The 15,952-nt window shown below is 43.6% G+C and overlaps 1 protein-coding gene and 1 long non-coding RNA gene across 5 annotated transcripts in view; both read left to right on the forward strand.

Annotated features, from left to right (window-relative positions):
- Positions 1–7,404, forward strand: part of LOC125739918 (uncharacterized) — a 34,238-nt gene extending 26,834 nt beyond the window's left edge. The window contains exons 4-5 of one of the 3 annotated variants that reach the window (XR_007397385.1): positions 5,260–5,551; positions 5,917–7,404. This is a non-coding gene — a long non-coding RNA (uncharacterized LOC125739918). Of the gene's footprint in view, positions 1–5,259 lie in introns of all 3 variants that reach the window. The other 2 variants (XR_007397384.1, XR_007397383.1) reach the window with 2 other exon arrangements.
- A 462-nt stretch (positions 7,405–7,866) lies between these two features.
- The window catches only part of LOC125740781 (double-stranded RNA-specific editase B2-like), a 68,309-nt gene continuing 60,223 nt past the window's right edge, over positions 7,867–15,952 (forward strand). For both annotated transcript variants that reach the window (XM_049012435.1, XM_049012436.1), the window contains exon 1: positions 7,867–8,224. In XM_049012435.1, the coding sequence (XP_048868392.1) occupies positions 8,122–8,224 (103 nt within the window). In that variant the 5' untranslated portion in view covers positions 7,867–8,121. The remainder of the gene's footprint in view (positions 8,225–15,952) is intronic.

The raw sequence follows: 15,952 nt of genomic DNA on the forward strand, positions 1-15,952 counted from the left end.
GCCGTAAGAGTATGCCGTGTTTATCTGCCATCAGGTTCCTCCTAAAGAAAGACTGAAGCAATTTCCAGAGACACTGTGAAAGAAGAGTGAGGAGTTGATGTGATTTCAGCAGGAATAGCGATCTGCCTTGATAGCATATATGCACATATATTAGGCCCTGTTGTTCTTGCAAAGGTTTGCTAAAGCATGAATCTTAAGTCCATCCCGAGACACCCCCCCCACCCCCAAATCCCTCCCACTCTCCTGCTTCTGTGCTTTGTAGACTTTTTCCATTCATTTTGGCCCCACCCACTCCTAACAGACTCCGCCTATCACCCCCCATCACTGAGATCAGTTATATCCTCATTCTTGTCCTCTATTAATGGCCTCAGATGTCTGACTGGATGTAACCAATTAAGGAGCAGTATTAAAAAATCTCATCACATATTAGTCGGATCAGGTGGGAAGGACTTTAATGCAGTAAACTAGAACCTTCGGCAGTCTCAACACATGTTCCTATATATAAATGACACTCTTTAGATCTGACAAGTAATTGCTGGTGATTCCATTTTAAAATAGGAAGGAGGGCAAAGATTGTAAAACGTAACCTCATAAATAAAGGTTTTTCAAGAAATGGTGGGGGGGGGGGGGGGTCCGTACCCTATCAGTCATCTGTGCTCGGGGGGCTCGCTGTCGCCACCTCAGGTGCCTTCTGGGACTGAACTGGAAACCATAAGCTGCATCGTCGTCCCCTGTGGGAAATCTGGACAGACACAATGGGCCTTTTTCCACAGTGGCGGTGTGCTGCCCCTTGCTGATTACCCTCCGCCTTTTGCACAGCGGGTCCCCGCATCATCCGGCACGGGTGCGACTTGGGGTGAAACCGTCACGCACTGGAGCTCCTGCACGGTTCATGTTTAGCTGGCCGAAAGGCAAAAATGAGGAAATATTAAAGTTATGGTGACTGTCAGGGTCGCTTATAGAAACTGGGAAACAGGTTCCAGCACATAAAAACTGTGAAAAATAGCGATTGCTGAAATACATGTTAAAAAAAAAAAAAAAAAAAATATATATATATAAAAATTCTGGGGAAAAATAGCTATTCATTTCAGGTTTTAAAACAGAAACAGCTCTTAAAGTCAGCGATTGTTCAGCCCCTGCCAATATCGGCGATGGAGAAGCACCGTCTCCTGGAAACAAATTTAGAAGAGACAAGTTTTAGAAGATATCGCCATAGAAACACTGCAGAAGCATTTAATAAACAACAAACATCAGAGGAACTTTGGCTTTCTGTCTGAGGTGGTTTTATTTCCTCTTTGAAAGGAAGTCTCAAGACCCTGGCTGACTCTCATAACAAACTCTCAGACCCAGAGCAGCTTCATGGGGAAACTCTGAAATACCCTGGAATGAGAACCACCTCGCAAAGGAGCTTGGTTGTCACAGTTATGGCGGATTCGTGCCAAAGGTTACTAAAACCCCAACAAAACAGTCTGCACCCGAGTAGTCTTCGGTTGCGAGGCTAAGCTCTTTTTTTCAGCTTATTTCGCTTTGGAAATGCAACTTAAACATTAAAATTGATGATATAGCGTCACAAGTAATCATAATACCGTAACCGTCTGGGGGACAAAAAAACTGAGATTCATCATCAGACAGAGTCATTAGCCTTCAGTCATTTTATAAATAGAAACAGCAAGCAGGCTGTTTATTTTGTCCTGAATATGTTGCTTAAGAACCAGGAGTGTAGGTGAGGTCTCTCCCCGAGCAGCGGCCGTATCCCCGCGCTGCACAGCATCCCGATTAGCTGCCGTTTAATTTCCTCGCGGACCCGCTGATATTGACCCCTCTCCCCAAACCGTGTGGGAATAGCTTAAGGCCTGACCTCGCTGGGGCTCCTCCCGAGCTCTTTATCGCTGACGGACAGATGGTTTTCTTATTGGATTCGACACAGGCAGATGACTGGGCGCTCGGAGCGTGGACAGACGGGATGCTTGGCATTTCATACTGTCTGCCTTCAAATAAATTAATTAAGTCGTATGCTACTTGTAATTGTATTTACATGGTCGTTAAATATGTGATGACGGGCTGTTGAAGTTCTTGCTAATCGCTTCATATTTCAGTCTCACAAGGAGTACTATAGCCAGATTAATAATTCAGATTTACATGTTATTTTTATGTTATTAAGAGGGAAATGTAAACCAGACAGTTCAAGCAAGGGTGAATGCATCACATCGGAAAGCAAGGCTAACTGGATACTATTAAAACAGTTTTACAATGAGCCAGCTGGGATGAGTCTAACAGAAAGACCTTATGTGGGGCAGGGAGGCGTCCAGCTGTCGCTGCTAACGGACAGTTCTGTGTATGACTGACTGGCCCGTACGTGGCACTGGTGAATTTAGCACTGAAAACGCAGCTTTGGCGTTTGTGGGCACAAACACACGCACGCATGCACACGCACACACACACGCGCGCACACACACACACACACGCACGCACCTACGTGCTCAGATCCACAAATGCAGCGCTATGCTCTGCAGCTGTTACTAATCAAACCTGGCATAGCGGCTTCCGTTACCTGGGGAACCTGCCAGAATCATTTCTCTTCAACACCAACCGTCTAACTTAGAGCAGCACGAACACCAGCTGAATGCTGTGACGGCTGCTACAGTATTTTCCCCCAGTGATTTTAGCGTAATTATAAGTCCTTTACCTAAGCTTTCTATAGCCAGGTTTATTCAAGTAAAAATAATAAATCTCTTTTGCTCCCCCATTTCCATTATCTCATTAACTTTCTCCTGCCCTGTCTCGCCTTGATAAGGGGCCACCTCTGTAAGGGAGACAATGACGCCTTTGTTAGGGACCATGGAGCTGACAGTGCTCTGACATTTAAGCTCCCAGTGTCACTGCTGCAGTGAGGGACAGTTTGATCTGAATGGACCCTGGCTCCTCTGAAAGATCTCTCTCTCTCGCTCTCTCTCTCTCTCTCTCTCTCTCTCTCTATCCCTCTCTCTCTATCTCTATCTCTCTCTCCCTGTTGCTGTTTTTCAGCCCAGTGCAGTTTTTTTTTAATTCGGCGTCAGAGTTGACAGTGTCAGCCCCCCCACCCCCCGACACACACACACACACACACACACACTGCCCTGTACCCCTGTCTATGTATGCCTCTAGCCCAGCTGACGCACCCCCGCCAAAACGATTGCTTTGTTTAGACGTTACACAGTGAAACGCCAGTGAATTTGGGCCCTGGTGCTGTTCCCTAACAGTCCAGTAGGAGGGGCTTACATACCGTCCAGGTGAAACTTCCAACCTTACATGTCCTCTCCATTGCAACCTCATTGGCCTTGGTGACTCGCTGCAGATTGTTGTCCCGATATCTGTACGTTTTTTCCCAAAAGCCATAACCACCCTAAACTTACACATGCACTGACTGGTAGACAGTAGACTGCACAGTCTAACCCCCCAACCCCTGGACTTCCTTCTATCAACTGTGCAATATCCAATATCTAAATGGTATTGATAATAACTGTGCAATATCCATCACCTAAATGGTATTGATAACTGTGCAATACCTGTATACTGTGCAATATCATTGCTCTGTATCCAACATCTCCACTCTACTCACTGCACATGATCATTATTACTGTGAAATATTAAAATAACAATAACCCACACTGCATATCACACTGCATATTCATATGTTTAAAAACCCTATTTAGTTATTTATTCTTCCATATGTATATAGCACCTCAGAACTTTTTGCACTATTTGTTTATTGTTTGTCGTGTTCTACATGCATGTTTGCACTGAAGGAGCTGCTCTTGATCTCATTATACATGTGTATAGTGACAATGAGAGGCATTCTTCTGTTCTATTCTAATGTTTAAAGCCTTGCAGCTCACATTAGAAATTAAGCTGCTAGACAGAACTGCGAGGTTAAACTGCTCAAATCCAAATGGCATTTAACATGATTTTTTTTTTAGCAGCGATATTGTGAAAAACATACAAATCTGAAAAAAACGTTGGACAGGAACCAGCTAGAAAAGTCTAATTTAAAAAATCATCACGATTTATTGCACGTTGCGATATTATACAATAGGCCTAAGTCTCATTCTACTGTCATAATCTCATAACGCGTTTATCCTTCTTGTTTACACTGCTCTAATTAATTAGGTGACTCTTGTTTAGGTAGTCTATACACCTTACTGTATAAAATAAATGGCAGTCTAGATAAGCATCTGGCGTCTTTTAAAGCAGGTTCTGTGCCTTCCGTAGAAGCTCGGGCTTACCCATATATGTTTAATTATATCTCATGGGGACACCGTTTAAGGAGTCCTTAGCAGACTTCAAGCACAGTTCAAGAAAGTAAAGAGCTGTTATATTCATGGTTGTTGACTTTGTATAATCATCGGTTATTTAATCACAAACACTTACTGCCTTCAAGCACTAATTAAAAAGAAAATGGCAATCAGTCATTTGTTCAGTAGGGTAAAATGTCTTCAGGGTCTGGCGATGTCTGGTGAACGTGTGAGCTGCTGTCAAATGCCCGAATAGCTGTGCCTGATCGATGGCTGACGCCTCGCCCTTCTCGTAGAGTTCAAAGACAAGTATCTACACGTAAACTAAGGCAGGTAAACGGCATTTTGGGACAGGCTAAAATCTCTTTGACCGAAGGGATAGTTTTGGCTTCAACATTGCTATAGAAACCAAGCCTCCTAAACACATACGATACTCCCACAGTATTACTAGGGGCATGTTTCTATCGTCCCGCCCACGCACACAAATCAATGCCCATGCTCTTTGCAGCTGCCCATGACGCAGAATCATTACTTTCAGTGGATGCAGTTATGGGCAGAAAATGAGGATTGTTCTCATCGCTTACACACTAATGCATAGCCGTAATTGCAACAATTACAATTAGGATGTTTACGCAGATGTTCAGTTGACTGATGACAAAGATAATAAGAGGTAATTGCAAAGGAAAGAAGTTTAAGAAAACTTCAAGAGAAAGATAAAACTATTGCCTACAATAAAAAAAAAAACAGGTTCTTGAATATTCGACATACTTTCCTTTCATAAAGTGGGTTTAAAACTGTGGGTTTAATGAAAAGAAATGGACCAACAGTGATTAATAATAAAGCACTGAGTTGTGAATGCGATCAAAGTGATAACAAGTTCATCTGCGTATCACAGATTGCACACACGTGACGGCACGGAGGATCACAGACGGGTTGCGAAATGTGGACCTATATTTTGTGCATCTCACATACTTCTTGTTCCTTTCAGTGGCGGTGTTGCACCTGACAGAGCTCCCGAAAGTGGCCGACGGAGAAAAAGACGAAGTGTTTGAAGAGGATCGCGCGAAGTGAGGAGAAGAGCTAGCGCAGCACTCGAGAAGCACAATGAACTATGTGACTAATTAGCGCCTGCATATTTCTCTCCAATTTCACAGGTCAAAAACAAGACGCCATGCGCGGCATAACAAGGGTACGGAGCACAGAACAAAACTAGAGACAAAAGGAGCGAATGAGGATTTCTCAGCACCACGGACAGCAGCCCGTGACGGCTATATGAGCTCGTATGTCACGTCGAGCTCGATGTCAAATTACAATTTTATTTATTGTTTTCACATGCAACGTTCTTTATTAAACCTTTGACTTTCTTAGAAACCATGCAGTTATTGTTAGGGGTTATGGTGCTGTTTTGTTATGATCTATTTTATCTGTTTGTTTGTTTGGTTGCTGATTTTATGTATGTAGTTTATTTTTGAGATATTTTTCTGAGCAGTTAGTTATAAACATGTTCTTATTTGCTTTGTATAACACGACATTTTCAAAGAGCTGAGGTCAAACAATCTTTCGTTTTGTGTCAGTGAGGCCTTAAAGGATTGTGGCAGCCCAGCGCATAACCGGCACACCTATATACCCTTACTTATCCTGGCAGGGGGTGGAGGAACGTGCGTGACGGTGAGGTGGAACCAACTAATGCCGCCTGAAAGACTGCCCTGGATGGCTGCGCGCTCGAACTGCCGCCTTGTCGAGGCGCACTGTGCGCGAAGGCTGTGGGGCGTGGAAACCGGGGTAAAAATTTCACATGCTTGGGGTCTTTTCTCGCGCATTCCAAAAACGCAGTGAAAGTTTTCAAGAAGGTCACATATTCATGGGTTTGCACGCGTGGGTAGCAGAAAAAGTCAGGGGAGCTCAATCCGTCGAGGATCAGACTGTTACTTTACATTCTATTTATTTAGCAGACGCTTCGATTCAAAGCGACTTACATTTTTGACAAAGCATGGCAGTGCCCCCCCATCATAACGTGCATGGCCCCCTCTGTGGCCCCCTAAATGCCTATGCTACTTGTGTCTGAAATAAATGTATTATTATTGAAATTTATATATGTGGGCTTGAGTGGACAGGGGAGGAGTGGTGCCTCTGAGGCTAGGGAAGGTTGCTGGTTCGAATCCCATGAATGCCAGAAGTGATCCTACCCTGTTGGGCCCCTGAGGAAGGCCCTTAACCTGCAATCACTTCGTCTTAGGGTACATCCAGCCCTGCAAGCAAGTCCTCCAACTTACAGGGGTTGGTGGCAGGATTGGCTCTCCAGCCACTGGAACAAAACTCACACTGTTCCGTTCAGACTAGTGTGGTGCTGAGGTATCACCCACTGCGCTTGGGTTCCCATCCCTGAGGTTTGGTGTACGGTGGGTGCAGCAACGCGCTGTAATCAGCGCACGCTCCTTACCTTACCTCTCTCCTCATATGTGGGCTGAAATGTGGGGGCACACACTCAGGCCCCTCCTGTAGCCAGGTGCTCGTAGTCACTTCAGTTGGTGAAAAGAAAGGTTAACGGCAGAAAAAAATAACCGAGCTTGTGGAAGCAAGATTGTCTAAACAAGAAATCGGAGTGAGTTGCATATTAGTAAAATATGTACGACAATCTAATGTAAGTAATACTTGGAGGACTTTAAGGTCAAATGCATCTGCCCCCACCCCCCATCAACAGAAAAACTGGCCTTAGTCTGCCCCCCCCCCAGTTGAAATGGTTTAGAACCGCCACTGTCACTAGTTCAAATCCTGTGGCCGACATACTGATTTCACCCTTAACCCTTATTGCTCCAGAGACTGGAGCTGACAATACCTTCTCAATGTACCTCGCTTTGGACGAGAGCGTTTACTAAATAAATAAATACAAACCATGGGAAATGATGGTTTATTGTTGCCAGCCTGGTTAATAGTGATATTCAAGTTAGCGGTCCATCTTTGTACCCCATCCTGCGTAGGCCTAAACACACCCCTGGTAGTCAGCACATAAAGAATTGTGGCTATTGGTTTACCTATAGTGTATCACACACACTTTGTTACAAATGTTCATTACTCTCTATATCACCCTACATAAGAGCAACAATCTTCTTCATAAATAATCCATTAAAAACTTCTTTTTTGAGTGTGTGTGTAATTTTAAGTTATTGTAATATTGTAATTGTATGGCAGGGAGACTGCAGTATGTCATTGGATAATTTACTTTTACAGTCGGTTGGTGTGACATACAGTACGTTTTACATCACGGATCGATTACATCTCATGCGTTACTGTAATCGCCTACATGAAGACAATTCATTTTAAGAATATAATAGCAGATGTAATACTTTTTTATCCGTTCAACTTTCAATTTTCAGCCTCCATCCAGGAGCTGAGTTGCAAAGTGACGGTGCATGGGAATCGAAGGGCTGGACGGATGTGTGTGTGTGTGTGTGTGTGTGTGTGTGTGTGTGTGTGTGTGTGTGTGTGTGTGTGTGTGTGTGTGTGTGTGTGTGTGTCGGGGGGTTTGGCACGTGTGAGGGAGGGTGATGGCTCGGGTTGGTAGTACTGGTGCTGATGTCACAACTTGGAGCTCGTCATGATCTGGTCTAATTAGAATGAGCAGCGACGGGGAGATCGGCTCCCTGCATGCCGGCGCTGAGGGAGCTCCGTGCGTCAAAAGAGAAATCCAAAAGCGAAAGAAACGTCCAGGTAGGATCGCCGCGGAGAGAAGGTGCCCGACGGAGCGCTGACGCTTCCCACACAGACTCCCAGACAAGACAGACGCAGCCACACAACTCTTCGTAAGGAAAGGGGGGAAGCGGATCATCTGAATTCAAACAGTGCCGCTTCCATGGCATCCACTCTGGGAAACGGCACTCGCACCCCGGGAACTCCGGGCGCACAACTGAAACGGAAGCTGAAACGCAGAAGGAGAAGACGGTCTAAGAGAAAAGGTAAACTTTTACGCTAAAAATGAAATGTCGGCCGGATCGGTGGATAGAGTTAAAGTGATCTTCCAGTATTCTTATTGACATTGAGAAATGCGTTAGCTGAAAATCTGCTTATAGGCAAATGGAATGAACCTATTGCTACTGTATACGCTTGGGAGTTTTTTTTAACTAGTCTTTTGAAGTATGGACTTAAATTATTTTTAAATTAAACTATGACGAAATCAAGTGCGTTACAGCTGTTCGTGGAATCTAAATCCGAAGCGCTTTGCTGGATCGACGTATGTGTTCTGCACATTGTTCACATACAATATTGCGCTTTTTATACGAAATTGTGAAAAATCGCTGAAATACGGCCACTTTGTGTTTTTGTGGTACAGTCAAGAATCGTTTAAATTTATTTAAGAAATGATTGAGTTGGCGCAAGTAGCGCAAGACAGTAGTTAATTGTTCTCCGTCATGTACTTCGCATTGTTCTATCTCACATCGCTGTCATGTAAACTTTTCATTTCGATAAGGCTCCAAAACGTATGAGATAAAGGACTTGTGAATATTAATATGTACATCTCCTTTATCTGTGTCAATTCTATACTATATATTGGTCTTTATATTAAGGGTTTTATATTGTGGTGTAATAAGAACGGGTTTAAAAGTAACAGTCTTCATTTACTTCTTCTTCTGCCCCATTGATTAAGCCAATTGTAATTCTTCAGTTATTACCCAGCGCTTATTGATTTGTTTGGAAATACATTTCTTTTCCTATTTTTAAAGAAATCCAAATTAGTTGCACGAGAGCTATTGTTATTTGTGAAGCCGAGAGTAATAGCGGGGTAGAGCAAAACCAATATCGTTTAAACGTATGGTTATTTAACTTAATGCAGCGAACAGACGGAGCAGTAAAATATTCCTTGGCTAAAAGGTATAAGTGCGTAACCTGGCGTTCGCAGACATGAAAAATTTCACTCTTCTTCAAAGATTTGTTTGTAATGGAGATTTTTTATTAATTCGGTTATAAACGGCAGAGAATTAGGTATACAAGTATTTTGTATCCACTTTTACAAAATCACCACCTCTGCATTTCTACGGCATTGAAAACTGGTGAAATTTAGGTTGCGCAACTTAATGACTTTTGTTGCTTGGGCTCCCCGTGCACGGCAAACAGCGCGCGCACAGATGGAAAACACCCAAAGGCCCGCAGTAATGCGATTCCAATAACCGTTTAAGGACACTGAATAAAATGTCGGCAAAACATTTTGAGTAACGGAGACAATGAAGTGTTCGCATAATAGTAAGTCTGGTTGTGAGTGTCAAGAAAAGCGGCGTTTAAGCGAAGCTTATTAGGCAGTTTATCAGTGCATTATGGTTTGTTTCAGAAGTAACTAAGTTGATTCGGGGGAAGTTTTTGAAGGGGAAGAAATTGGTTTCTTTTGTGAAATGACATTCTCTTATGATTTGTGAGGTATTCGGAAATTCATATTCAGATACGTGCAAGGGTCGGTTATGGCGGGCAACCAGGAGCGAAATATCCAAGACCCGTCGAGTTTGAGATGTATAAAACACCTTCGCATCTCACACAGGTAGCCTTATTGAGCATTAGAACATGCAGTAAAATGTAGCATTCTGTTTGAATACGACATATACGGATCTGGAGCATGTATTTAGAGCTTTTCAGTGTATCTCCCCGGCTTGCAGATGGTAATACGCAGTGCTGACTTTTCCTTTTCATGGATGAACACTAACCAGGCAGAAACAAATGTCATTAATTGTTGCGGACCGAGGAAACAGGAGCGAGACTCACGGAATCAGGTAAACTCGAGGTTTAATCAAACAGGCAGACAAGCAGGACCAAAGGACAACACAATTACGTCAATAATCAGACTGGAGAAACTTACTCGTAAAACACATCAGACTAATTAACAACAATGAGAAACAGCTGGTAACACGGGGATTCCACACGATGTGGCGTGGCAAGCAGGAGGATCGGACGAGCAGGGCATGACAATTAATAACTCAAGGTAATTTAAGATGAATTTCGCTTTCTGCCTGATATGGATAAATCCATTATTCTTATCAAGAACGATCATTCCGAATACTGCGTCTTCCGACAAATAGGCCTATTTGTGACCGTGCTTTGCAAAATGTGAGTGTTAAAGTTCAACGCTGGATGTTATAGTAACACTCTCTGCGCTAAATTAAGGGATTAATCGTTTGCGAACATGGCAGATTAGTGATGTTGAGTTTTTGAACAACTGTACGACGATTTTTTTTCCATTGATTTCATTCGATTTCCGTGAGGGCCCGTTGTTAATTGTCATGTAAAAAATAAGGCATAAAATCTGGGGCAGAGATCATAAACGATGTATGGCTACATCTTCAAAGCCTCTGTTTTCTCCTGGCATAAACATCAGCTCCTAAAAGGTCATGATGAGACGGGAGAGCCGCCGATGTGGCGGAAAAGCCCGAGGGCGGCGCGTGTTAACTGGTGCTGATTTATGTGGTGAATTTCAGACATCGTCAGCGTCCCCCAGAGGCCATCTACTATAAGCATGTTTCCAATAGCACAAGCCTGTTTTTCTTGTGCAGCTTCAGAATGGGAAAGTATATGGGGGACCGTAAACTTAATTGCAGGTTTTATGCAAACCCCGAGCTGATTGGGCCAGTTAGCAATTATAGCGAGTATAATTCAGAAGACATGCTATAGGTCTAACCATGCCGTTCCTCGGAAGGACGAAGAACGTATTTTAAGGACAGAGATTTAGCACAAATATAATTCACTTCTTCATACTTCCATAATAGATTAACTAAGGTTTGCGTAAGTGAATATGTGCCGTAAAAACCTATAGCTTATATATTTTGCCTTTTTTTAATACAGAAGATATGCTATCACGCGTTATTCATCTGCTCTGCTAAATTTGGAGTGGAAAATCCTTTTTTGTGTATTAAATATCTGTAGCATATAATTTATGTGACCTTGCTTTAAATTACGAGCCAAACTGATACGCGCTTATTCTCCAGAGTTTCAGCCCAGATCATTGCTGAAGCTTTGGTGCTTTCAATGCCAACCAGTCGAGAATAGAAGGGGTCCATTAAGCCCCGCCTCCATCCCGTGGGCGTGCAGAGCATCACTCAGAGCCTGACAGCTTTGACAGCGGTGAGGAGCCATTTTTCATTATCGTGATTATTATTACTACTGCCACCGAGGAAATGGATGTTCTACAGATCAGTTATGCTAATTTGGGTCAACAGCCCCCAAAGGGATCCAAGTCAGAATTGCTTCTGTTGGCTCTATAGCTATCATTTAGGAAAAATGGACGAAAACGAATGACTTTTGAAAGTTCATTCAATTGTTTTCTTTTTTTCTGAATTCCGCAGTTGGGCGAGAAAAGATATATAAAAAACTTGAACCCATGATTATGTATTTCCCTTTCTCTAGTTTGGGGGATGATTTCCTAAATTATTTTTCGGTATTAGCTATTTCACAGATCGTTCGTGTTGTGTTTTCAAACACCAGCTGGCGCTTTGCGGATTTTCTGGAGAGCGGAGAGGTGGGAAATCAGAGACGCATTTACCGTGGTGCGCCGGAGAACGAGGAGACCGCTCCTCGCGGTCTGTTTAATTCCCCTTTTAACGTTCACACAGGCAATGCATCAAAGGGCTGGCAGGGGGGTCGCAGTGAGTCTCCCGGGTGCCACATAATTTATGTAGCAATTACGCTAACGGGGGTTCGCGGGACTCCCAGGAAGCCGGAGGTCCGGGTAATCGCGTTGCCAAGCGATCGTGCGGTAAAGCCCAGAATCGCGGTATCATCGTGCTGCAGCAAACAGCATCACACCCCCACCCACCCTAAAGGGCGAACGGGAAATTCAGCCCAACCTTTAGTTTTCCTCACTTGATGATCTGCTCTTGCCTGATAGCAGCGCTTGCGGCTGAAATCATAAATCGCTCTTCCATTCATGCCGGGAGACATTTGTGAACAGCTATAACTCAGATATGCAAAAAAAAGCTTGGTATGAGGGAAGGAATGGATGTTTTGGGGAGTAGTCAGGTGGGAGATAAGCGCTTATATTTACCTGTTTAAAAGTTGGGCAAAGGTTCGGAAGCGATGGGTCAGTTCTTGTGGATTCTGTGTCTCTATTTTCAGTCCAGTTTCTCAAACAATAAAGGTGCCCAATAAAATTGCCTGGTTACAACCAGCAAAGAGCGAGATGTTCGACAGGCACAGTACACTGCAAAACTTTTAGGGCAAGTGAGACGGTGAAGAATAAAGATGCCTGAAGGCAAGTTGCGGCCCAGTCCAAGGAGAAACTCTGCAGTCACGCCATAAGAGAGGTACTTAACCTTGAACTGCTCCTGTAAAATGTCCAGCCATAAAAACGAGTAAAAAAAATAAATAATGTAATTCACATAGGAGCAACCTGCCAACTGGAGAAGTAAAAATACTCTGAGTTGGAATCGTGTTGTGCAGAAGTATATGTTCTATATAAATCTGGCTTCAGGTTGTGTGGTAGGTAGGTAGCTGTGTGTTGGGGGTTTGACTGCAGGTTTCTGCTTATGCTCTGATTGTCTGCGTTAGGTCAAAGATGCCCCATCAGGCGCATTATATGGAGGGGGGGGCTGAGGGTGTCTGAGCAGCTTCTCTTTTACCGTAAACAATTGAAATCCTCCCCCTCCCCTTTTGAGACTCTAAATGCCCCTTTTCAATGACTGATGTTCAAGCAAAAATACCCCCCCCCCACCCCCCCCCGGTTGACAAAACTGACCAAACAGGACCCCCCCCCTCCCCCCAAGTTCCTGAACCTCGAAACATTTCTGCACGGCCCAGACGCCTGTAGTGTGTGATTATATATGACTGAGGGCCGTTTGCTAGTTGACCCGCCCCCTTGTGCTCTGTGCCACCTGGGACAAGATCCAACCCTCTACTGGATAAACAGTTGGAATATGGATCGTAAAAATTCTATTTCAGCTTTTTCTATGAAATGACTCGCAAACACCCACTTAACCCCCTGAAAATACTAATATGTACTTTTTTGCTAAAGTTCATAAAGTTTACCTTCCATTCTGACAACCAGCCCGGGAAGGTTTCTGCTAAAAACAATTAATTGAAGTCAAAGGTTGGCAGCAAGTGTCACGCTTGGCTCCAGCTCTATATGGTGCCATGCTACATTGAGATTGGGGGATGCCAGTTTCCAGTTTATTTCATTCACAACCAGAAAAATTGTAGCTGCGGGGGAAATATGGTTATTAATACGGAGTGTTGACTGTTCTCCCAGGGCAGGGCGCTGCTGAAATGCCCTGAAATGGCACAACTTTATAAATTAGCATAATTTCTAATTATCTTCTAATAGCTCCTCTTGGCTGTGGAGACTCTGCTCTTGAATTCCCCGCGTAAAGTTCAGTGGGGAAAAACAAATTTCATGACTCAAATGCCTCAGACATGCAGATGTTCTGGTTGTCATGCTCCTCGTCTCAGAAAGGTCCACATCTCACCCAGAGAAACTAAGGGGAATTCAAACAGAATGAAATTAGATATTATGCAAAATATGTAAATATCAACTTTTATAGAGTTCTGAGTACTTCATTAACCCAACAGGAAATGTTGAGATTATATGTAATTACTCCTAATTGTTCAATCAGAAGTACTTAATTGGTTTCTGGTGTGGGAAAGGTTTTCCAGTGAGGATTCCTTATTATCAGTTTTGTTTGGAGAAATCTTGTCTATTTTAAAAGCATGACTTATGTAATCCTTAGTATGCAGTCTTCCTTTGTATCTGTGGTGCCCTCCAAGAAATTCTCTTAGTCTGAAATACTCGGAAGGCATGTATGAAAGTGGGCCTGTGTCACCCGTAATGTGGCATCGCGGTAAGAACCTTACGCCAGACAGAGAAAGTTAAACGCATTTTCAGCATTTCAATGAAGTGGCACTTCAAAAAACCTTGGGAACTTAAATTGCAGTGTCTGGTCTTTTGTGTTGGCAAAGATCAGGCGTGTGTGTGTGTGTGTGTGTGTGCGCGCACCCCTTTTGCCTAGCCTCACGCATAGTCTCACGCAGCAATAAAAACACAGATCTTTCAAAAGATGTCATTAAATCGACACCTCTGAACCCTCTTCTGGATTAGCACAAAACGGTCTGCCTTTTTGCTTCTCGAGCGAGTAGCGGCTCCCTGACAGCCTTCCGAGGGTCCGTACGCATTTCTCGGGATAATTGAGTCTCCTCTTAGAGAGAGGTCTATTGTGAACTGAATTGAAGGCCGTTACTGACAGGTGTGCCCAATGCGATCCACGCTTTATCCAACTATCATATTTAAATCGACAAGGAGTTCTGTTACCATGACCCTGGGGTCCCAATTAAGGAGTCTGACACTTCTGGCCAATGTGGGCTTTATTATAATTTAATCCCTTTGCCCTCAGAAAAACAAAATACAAAATCCAGGTGCTTCTCAGCAAATCAGAGCAATTGGAAACAGCCGGACTCCCTGATTCGCTTGAAACTCTCTGCGGGTAGTAGATACTACAATTTTTAATTGTAATCTTATGTTCCTTTCAGTGCTTTTGTTCCGTGTAATGACCTGCTTCTCCATCTTCAGGAGATATTTCTGAGCCTTGGGTATCTTTTACAGAAAAACCAGGATTCGGGGGAAACATTCGTACTAGATTGTGACACCAGACACCCATAATGGTCCGTGTGAGCTGTGGCCAGGCCCTCTTGAAGAGGCAGGCCTGGGTATGATTAGTTGTACTCGGGCACAGCACGCATCCAGTGTTATCACTAATCGTGCTCAAGTACGAACACAAACATGACATGAATGCAACTGACACATGCAGGCACACATGTACACTATATCTGTGTCGGACCCCGAAGGAACGGATCTGGTAGGCTGTACAGATTACATCATGTTTTTTTTTTTTTTGTTGTTGCAAAACAGCTTTGTGAAAAAAAAAATTACGCGTACAGATCTGGTAGTGACAAACATGGGGGGATCACTTTGGTCTTCAGCGGAGGTTCAGTATTTGGTGGAAATTTGGGCTTACGAGAGTTTCCGGAAACAAGCAGGTATAACATGGAAAATATTTGGTAAAACAAAATATCTTCTTATATGCGCAACAAGAATAAATAAAAATTGCTGTGTTTCATACTAAATAAATCTATGAGTGTCATGTGTTATCACACCCAAAACAACCCCAAATAAGACACAAAATAGGGGCATTAATCACGAACTCTGTTTTGCAGAACGATAGTGCTTTTCTTCCGCTGTTCACCACAAAAAGTTGCATGGGGACGTGCACGAATGTTATGTGTGCGAATGTGAGTGCAGTACCAACAGAGGAGAGGGGAGGGGGGGACAATCGCACTCAGGCACAGCATGAGGCAACCAGGCCAAGTGTGAGTATATGTGAGCATGCCCTTAAACATCTACAAAGGTTTATCACATGACCGCCGATGTGTGACGTGTCCCACCTCTGACACAAACAGCCCGGCCGAATTTCATTGGCTCTCTTTGAGGGAAGAACGTTACAGTTTCAGCTATTGTTTCAGCCAGCTGTGTAATGGTGCTTTACCTTTGGCATACAGGAACCAGGCCGTACCCGACCTGTACCGCAAAAAGACATTAGTTACAGCACGGTTCCAGCTCGTTTCGGTTTTCCACTGCAGGGGGGTCGGCTCAATAAAAGTGTTGCCAGGTCCTGGTGAGCGACGGTGACTGAAAAACAGAGACACTCACTATTCACACATCT

This window comes from Brienomyrus brachyistius, chromosome 4 (assembly GCF_023856365.1).
Source record: "Brienomyrus brachyistius isolate T26 chromosome 4, BBRACH_0.4, whole genome shotgun sequence".
NCBI lineage: Eukaryota > Metazoa > Chordata > Actinopteri > Osteoglossiformes > Mormyridae > Brienomyrus > Brienomyrus brachyistius.